Source organism: Psammomys obesus, unplaced genomic scaffold, assembly GCF_907164565.1.
Source record: "Psammomys obesus unplaced genomic scaffold, mPsaObe1.curated_primary_1811, whole genome shotgun sequence".
NCBI lineage: Eukaryota > Metazoa > Chordata > Mammalia > Rodentia > Muridae > Psammomys > Psammomys obesus.
Window position 1 is genome coordinate 1,995,521 of NW_026590511.1, and position 7,956 is coordinate 2,003,476.

At 60.7% G+C, this 7,956-nt stretch overlaps 1 protein-coding gene across 1 annotated transcript in view; it reads right to left on the reverse strand.

The window, feature by feature from the left end:
• Positions 1–1,728: 1,728 nt before the first annotated feature.
• Positions 1,729–7,956, reverse strand: part of Gna11 (G protein subunit alpha 11) — a 15,903-nt gene continuing 9,675 nt past the window's right edge. The window contains exons 3-7 of the mRNA XM_055607712.1: positions 6,242–6,396; positions 5,357–5,485; positions 4,251–4,380; positions 4,016–4,169; positions 1,729–3,919 (exon numbers count right to left, since the gene is read on the reverse strand). Of these exons, the coding sequence (XP_055463687.1) occupies positions 3,729–3,919; positions 4,016–4,169; positions 4,251–4,380; positions 5,357–5,485; positions 6,242–6,396 (759 nt within the window). The 3' untranslated portion in view covers positions 1,729–3,728. The remainder of the gene's footprint in view (positions 3,920–4,015; positions 4,170–4,250; positions 4,381–5,356; positions 5,486–6,241; positions 6,397–7,956) is intronic.

The following is a 7,956-nucleotide window of genomic DNA, read 5'->3' on the forward strand; positions in this document are numbered from 1 at the left end:
AAGGTGGCCTGGATACAGCTGTGTAGGTCATCTGGCGACACCTGCTGGCCATTGGCGGAGCGGCAGGCACCTGCGCTGCGGAGGACCTCCACCTCCTCCCCAGCCTTGTCCAGTCTCGCCCACCGCGGCCTGGTTCCCGCCTAGCTCTCTGACCGCACGCCCGAGTCCTCCCCGCTCGCCCAGACGCGCCTGACACTCCTCCCTCTGCTATGGCCACACAAGCCTCAAGCTCCAGCCGGACCCCAGAACCCACACGGTGGAGGCCCGACTCCTGCCAGCTCTCTAACCGCCTGTGTCCTCAGCACCGACCAGCTCTCCCGGCACTGGGACACAGCTGGAGCCCTCTTAACCAGTGATTAAAGGAGGAGGGCCCAGCCCACGGTGGGTGGTGCCGTTGCTGGGCTGGCGGTGCTGGGTTCTAGAAGGATCGGGCGAGCAAGCCGGGGAGCAGCGCCCCCCGTGTCGGCGCGGCTCCTGCCCTGCGTGGGTCCCTTCAGTGGGAGGCAGCGCTGTGGAAGTGTGGGGAATAAACCCTCTCCTCATCAACGTGCTGTTGGTCATGGGGTTTGTCACGGCTATAGAAAACCTGACTAAGAGCAGGGTGCGCTGGTGCAGGCCTGTAATCCCAGCACTCGGGGAGGCAGAGGCAGGCAGATCTCTGTGAGTTCGAGGCTGGCCTGGTCTGCAAAGGGGATCTCTGAGTTGGAGGCCAGCCTGGTCTTAAGAGTGAGTTCCAACAGGACAGCCAGGGCTACACAGAGAAACTCTGTCTTGATAAAACAAGACAGACTGACTGACTGGTAGGACTGACACAGCACAGAGGCCAAGAGAAATGACGATGGTTTGTCAAATACAGAATCACTGTCACCATCCTGCCTACTTGGGGGATGGGTTCCAGGGCACCGACAGCCAAAGGCTGAGGACACATTTGCACATCTGCATTCCTGTTAGCCAGGTTCACAGCGGCCAAAGAGCCAGAAGTCACCCCAATGCTGCAGACACAGACTACGGGCCACCCCACGGATGCAAGGAATATTACTCAGCTGTGAAAAGAAAAAAGGCATGTGACCCCTGTGCCAGCGGATGGTCCCGGTCTTGGGCTCACTGGTGCCACAGGACCCCAGACCCAGGAGAGACAGGGGGTGAGAGGAGAGGGGTGCCAGGGCCTGGGTATTAGTGCTGAGTGAGGACAGAGCTTTGGTGCAGATAGGATGCTCTGGAGGTGGGCACTGGGACAGCAGCACAGCTGTGGGAAGAGCTTCATGCCACTGGACATCTCTTCCATCTTGTTGTGCGTCCCCACGTGCCTGTGGAGGCCACCCGTGCCTTTCTCCATCACTTCCCACCGGAACCTGGCAGCTCACGGACTGAGGCGCACTGGCGGTCAGCAAGCTGTAAAGGTCAGCTCGTCCTTCTCTGAAGTGCTGTGGCCCCTGGGGCACCCCACCAGGCCCACCTCAAAGGATAGGATTGAACTTGGGCCCTTCTGTTTGGATGGCTGACACCCTACCCCCTCAGGCATCTCCCCAGCCAGGCTTCTTTGAAGAAGTGTAGGGCCGATGGAGAACCGCCGGCCTTCCTCCCCGTGAAGAGCTGGCAGGGCCTTCTCTCCAGGTGAGCAGCACAGGCTGGGCCTCCAGTCTCCCGGGAGGCAGGGCGCCAGGTGACCAGGTGAGGCCTGACCCCTCCCCTTTTATACCCGTAACAATGACCCCAAGGGAGCCTGAGTTTAGGAACAAAATTTATTCCGATTTAAAACAGAATTCAAGAGAAAGATATGAAAAGGTGGCTTCAGCAAGATCCTCTGGGTTAGGGGGTCAGGGCCCCGACCTGCTGCTTGCACCCTGGCGCCCGCCCTTCGTGGGTCTGCAGGAGCCTGGCACCGAGACGGGTGCCCGAGCCTCCCCACCCCTCACACAAGGAACATGCTTTGCAAAGGACAAGGGTTAAAAACAGTGTTTTGAGTGTTCTCTTAAATAGGCTGAAGTTTGAAATCAGGACTGTGTAATATACAAGGGTCTTGGCAGGCGCTGGCAGCCACCACGGGCCACGTCTAGGTTCCTGGACCAGGCGCTCGAAGGCGGTTGGCACTCCCAGTGCGCTGGGGCAGACACAAACCAGTGTCTCCCCTGGGGAGGGCCAGGCCGGATGGAGGGAGGCTGAAGTCCCCTTCCTGACCTTTCGGCACACCCCAAAGGCCCCAGCATGGTCCCGACAGAACCCGCCACCCGCCGCTCAGGTGAGCTGGGCCCAGGGCTTTGGCTGTGGCCACCGTGGCCTGATACACTTGGCACACAGCCTGAGAGAGGCTAACACTTTGCCAGCTTGGGGTGGCCAGCCCTCGGACACCTGTTCAGTCTAAGTCCTCTTCCTATTGTGCGACACAGATGCCCATTCTGTGAGGACCTGGAGCTCCCAAGGGTGGCTGTTTGGCTCGGGGTGGCCTGGATGACCCTGCCTGGCACCCATGCAGCCCTGCAGTGGGCGGGGTGGCACGAGACTGCCCCTCAGCTGCAGACAGGAGAGAAGCCCGGGGTGGGAGGGGGGGGGACCCATGGGGTGGAGGCTAGGAATGTGGGGGACCGTCACAGCCACCCATCCACACCCTAGGGCTCTGTCATGTCCACTGGTCCCTTGTTCCCTTCTGCCTGGACGGCAGTGTAGCCCACTGCCCAGACTGGCGCATGTCTGAGTGGACACTCTGGGGCCTGGAGTCCAGCGTGGCAGGCAGGACAAAGGCAAGGCTGGATATCCAAACCCAGAACGCACGTGCAAAAGTAAAGAAATCTGACAGACAGACACTGTAGTGTGTATGAGCAGCAGGGGGCTGCCTGTGTCCTCTCTGGCCATGGCCATCACTTCCTGGACGCTGGCATCCGGCCTGGGAAGCACCGGCATGGTGCAGAGACTGGAGCCGGGGACCAGTGCGTGGGGCGAGGCCACTGTCCGTGTCTGGGGACAGACCTGAGAATATTCGGAAGGAGCCCCTGAGCACCCCGCTCTCAACGACGGGGGGGGGGTGGGTAGGGGCCTCACTGAGCCACAGGGCCTTGGACGGTCCCTCCAGCTGCCCCTCAGGCTCCCTAGGGCCGCTTCCAGCCAGGCCAGTGGAGAGCAGATCTTGGGGACACAGGGGTGAAGGTCACTCTGAGCAGGAGACCCTGTAGTGTGTCATCTGCCCTACAAGCCATAGTGGAGCAGAATATATCTCTTTTCTTCAAAAACAAAAACAAAACGAAAACGATTAGGCACTTCCCAGGGTGGGCACAGGGTCCGCCCACCCCCACTTCTTGGAGTCTAGGGAGCGGAGGGTGCGGGCCCCGAGGGCACATGGGATATCAATAACTTAGAAAAGGGGCAGTCCGTGGTCCCCAAGCCTGCAGCCTTCCCCGGGGATAAGGACTGGAACTCAGGACTGTGGGCTCGGGCTGTAGTGGCCCTGACCTTGAGAGCCTCGTGGCTGTGGGGAGTCCCTGGGGAGGGCGCACTGACGTTCATGGTTTTTTTCTTTTTTGTTTGTTTGGGTTTTTTTTTTTTCCTAGAAAAAACAAAAAAAACAAAAAACCAAAATCCCTCAAGCCACAAGGAGTCAAGGCCAAAAAGAGGCCATCCCTGCCCTTGAGGAATGGTGCCGGGGACGGCAGTGGGCGGGGGGAGAGGCGCCCCAGCCCTCGCCAGGCCCCGGGTGCGGGCGGCTGGACTCGGGGGCTGCGCCAGGTCACGCCCGGTCACACCAGGTTGTACTCCTTGAGGTTCAGCTGCAGGATGGTGTCCTTCACGGCGGCGAACACGAAGCGGATGTTCTCCGTGTCGGTGGCGCAGGTGAAGTGTGAGTAGATGATCTTGTCGCTGTCGGGGTTCAGGTCCACAAACATCTTCAGGATAAACTCGCGTGCGGCCTGGGCGTCCCGCTGTGGCCCTGCAAGGAAGCCCCAGTCAGTGGCCTCCCTCAAGGGGGCCCGGGGCAGTCGGAGGCAGCAGGGTGGTGACAGTGGGGGCCAGGGGCGGGGCTCACCGTCAAACTCAGGGAAGTAGTCAACCAAGTGAGAGTGCAGAATCTTGTCTTCCAGCAGGTCCTTCTTGTTGAGGAAGAGGATGACGGAGGAGTTCTGGAACCAGGGGTAGGTGATGATGGTGCGGAACAGCGCCTTGCTCTCCTCCATGCGGTTCTGCGGGGACGGGAAGGGCCCGCTGGTGAGCAGGCTGCCGTGCCCACCCCTGCCGGCCTCCAAGTGCACCCTCAGCCTCACCTCGTTGTCCGACTCCACCAGGACCTGGTCATACTCGCTTAGGGCCACCAAGAACATGATGGATGTCACGTTCTCGAAGCAGTGGATCCACTTCCTGCGCTCTGACCTCTGCCCGCCAACATCCACCATCCTAGGGGAGACCGCATGGCCGCTCAGCTTGCGGCTGCTGCCTGCAGCTCGGCACCTTTCCCCAGGGCCAAGGTGGCCGCAAGCCCAGGATGACCAGGCTGATGTGCCTGTGGACGCACAGGTCCAGATGGTTCAGGGTTTGCCCAGAGGCCTGGGTGGCCTTGCACACCTGAAGCGGCTCTCTGTGGCGCAGAGGCACGGCGCCTGCCCAGGTGGCGGCACACTCCACTTCCTCATTTGTGTGGACGGCGTCCGGCCAAGCAGAAGGACATGATGGCCTCTGCCCGCTGACCAAGAAGCCAGAGGGCTGCCCGCCTGTCCAGGTCGAGGTCCCCAAGTGTGCACCGTGGGCCCTGCCCTCGGCAGCGGCGGAGGGACACCTGCCTGGGGGGAGGGTCTCTCCTGGGGAGATGGCTGCATCAGCCTGGGGAGGACGGCCCTGTAGGGGCCACCACCGGGACCTGAGGACAGTGATGGACATGGACGTGCCCACATCGGCACCGCCTAACCCACCCAGGGAAGGCCTTTACATGGGCACAGGTGTCTGTCCTCTGTCTGCACTGTTACCACCAGGAGCCTTATGGACAGCAGGTTAAGAGAGGGTGGGGTAGGAGATGGCACAAGATGCCTGAAGAGCAAAGGCCCGAGCACAGGATGCTGGGGGGTGGCGCCTGGGCAAGTGTCACCCAACTCACCCTGACCTCCTCCTGCCCTGGCCCTTCTGAGTCTGTGGGTGAGAGTGCTGACTCAGAGCAAAGTGTGTCTATGTCCATGCGCCCCATGCGTCTCCAAGGCTTGTCCTGTGCCCTTCAGGTTCTCGGGCCCCCAGGGAGGAGCCCTGAGAGGTTGTCCAGCTGACGGCCACAAGGCCCAGCACTCCAAGCCTCAGGACCCCTGCCGACCCCCTCGGCCAAGCCTGAACGCCTCCTCCTACAGCCCCTAACCGTCACCCCTGACTGGCAGCCCCGGACCATCACCTGAAGATGATGTTCTCCAGGTCGAACGGGTACTCGATGATGCCAGTTGTGGGCACGCGCACCCGCAGCACGTCCTGCTGGGTGGGCAGGTAGCCCACTGTGGCGATGCGGTCCACGTCCGTCAAGTAGCTGCAATGCAGAAGTGTCTGCTCAGGAGCCCACTGGGGACCTTGGGCACCTGGGACATGGCATAGAAGCCATACCCACAAACAGCCAGGGACTTGGTACTGGGTACTAGCGGGCCTGGGGGCCTAGCTGAAAGCACACTGCCTCCATGGGCCTGGGGTCACAAGTGTCCGAGATAGGAAATGATCCCAAGAAGAGACGAAGCGCTGCAAACAGCTGAAGGGTGGGGCCCACAGCGCAGAGGTGCCCACAGCACAGGGGACACCTCATAAGGCTCAACTCATGGTCAGGGTGGCTGTGTGTGGGCTCAGAGCAGGCAGGCCAGACAGGAAGTCCCAGATACCTGCCGGCCACACTCACTACTGACACAGGTGTCTTGCTGAGCCGCCGAGCCCCATCAGCTGGGACTGTGGAACAGCCTCCCAGCATGGACTCCCTGAGCTGTGACTGCCTCCCAGATGCCTGCATGGTTAGCCCTGAGGGCGGCCCAGGCCAGGGCTGGGCTCTTCTCCCAGCCAGGCACAGGGACATGGTCAGAGGCCACAAGCAGGATGGCCAGCTGAACCAGCTGAGCCCTGCGTCTTGCCCCTGAGGCAGGCACGCTCAGTGGGTGGTCAGGAGAGCAGACTGCTGGTCGATTGTCAAGGATGGCCAGCCCTGTGGGTTAGGAGGCTGTGGACAGGCTCTTGGGCCTAGGTCATGGCCACTCTGACCCTATCTGTGTCCACTGGGTCATCCATGCATGCCAGCCCCACTCACTACTTAGCCGAGTCAGAGAGCTGGAACTCCCGCCTGCGATCGTAACACTCCTGGACACCAGGGTCACTCCACAGCGTCTTGATGGCATTCACGTACTGGTGCTCGAAAGTCGTGACCTTCTCCACATCGACCTCCCGGATCAGGAGTGCATTGGCCTGAGGGAGGAGGGAGGGTGTGAGCCCTTGGGAGGACCCTGGCCAAGCAGGGAGCCTGCAGGGCAGCGAGGGGAGCTGGGGCTGGGGTTCGCGAGGCCTCTGGGAAGCAGTGAGGCTGCAGGGCCCCAGCAGCCACCTCCTGTGCTTCCTGACCGCTCAGACTCAGCTGCTGTCATTGTGGGGGCGGACACTCGGGCTGGGAGATGTGAGCGCAAATCTGCGTTTCCCTTTCTGTGCTCTGCCGAGTTCTCAAGTGAGCTCTTGTGTAGCCCAGGCTGACCTCCGGATGCAGCCAAGGATGACCTTGACTGCAGTCTCTACCCACACACTGGGATGGCAGGTGGGTACCGGATGAACTGATTTACTGGGGAGGGGACCCAAGGCAAGCACTCTACCTTCAGGGACGCACCCCTGGGTCGGCCACACAGGGCATGCACGGGGCGGAGCTGCCTCCCTCCCAAAGGCACCAGGAGGCGGCCCTTCCACACCCCAGACCCCTGAGGGCCTGACCTGGATCACTGTTTGGGCCACTAGATGCAGACATGGCTCCCAGCCTGACAGTGTGTGGCTCTACACTGCTCACCCAGCACCCAACACGCCCCAGGCTGTCTGGGCCTCAATGGGCCCTGGAGGGGCCTGTCCACCCGCCTGTCCTGCCCTGACTGCCCTTGAGCCTCTTGTAGGGAGGCACCAAGCCCCATCAGCCTGTTTGTGGAAAGGGTGGGGAGGCTGCTTCTAGCTAGGTGTACCTGTAAAGCTTAGCCCCACACAGCACTGGGCTGCAAGTCCCAGCCCGCCTCCCCACCCCAGCAAGACTTGAGGCTCAAATGGGGCCCTGGACAATAATAGTCAGGAGGCTGCAGACACTCTCAAGCAAGCTCTGGTGCCCCCCCCCCCCCATACCCCAGATCCAGGACCACAGGACCCCAACCTGACATCAGGGACTCCATAAGTCTCCATGCATGACCTGACTCCTTTCTTTTTAAGATTTATTACATATACACTATTCTGCCTGCAGGCCAGAAGAGGGCGCCAGATCTCACTATAGATGGTTATGAGCCTGGACCACGTGGTTGCTGGGAATTGAACTCAGGACCTTTGGAAGAACAGCCAGCGCTCTTAACCTCTGAGCCACCTCTCCAGCCAACCCCCTCCACCCACCCCAGCTTTTGGTTTTTCAAGACAGGGTTTCTCTGTGTAGTCCTGGTTGTCCTGGACTCACTTTGTAGACAGGCTGGCCCTGAACTCACAGAGATCCACCTGCCTCTGCCTCTGCGTCCTGGGATTGCATGTGTGTGCCGTTGTGCCTGGCTGACTGAGGGTTCTTAAGACAATACCTGGCACTGGGGAGACTGCAGTGGAGGGGTGGCAGGTTCCAGACCAACCTGGGCTACTGAGCAAGAAGGCCCTGTTTCTGAAGCGCAAGAGTTGGGCGCTTGGCTCAGTGTGAGTTCAGGCCTAACAGGTCCAAGACCCTGAGTTGCATCAATAAAAAAATTAAAAAAGAAAGAAAGAAGGAAGGAAGGAAGGAAGGAAGGAAGGAAGGAAGGAAGGAAGGAA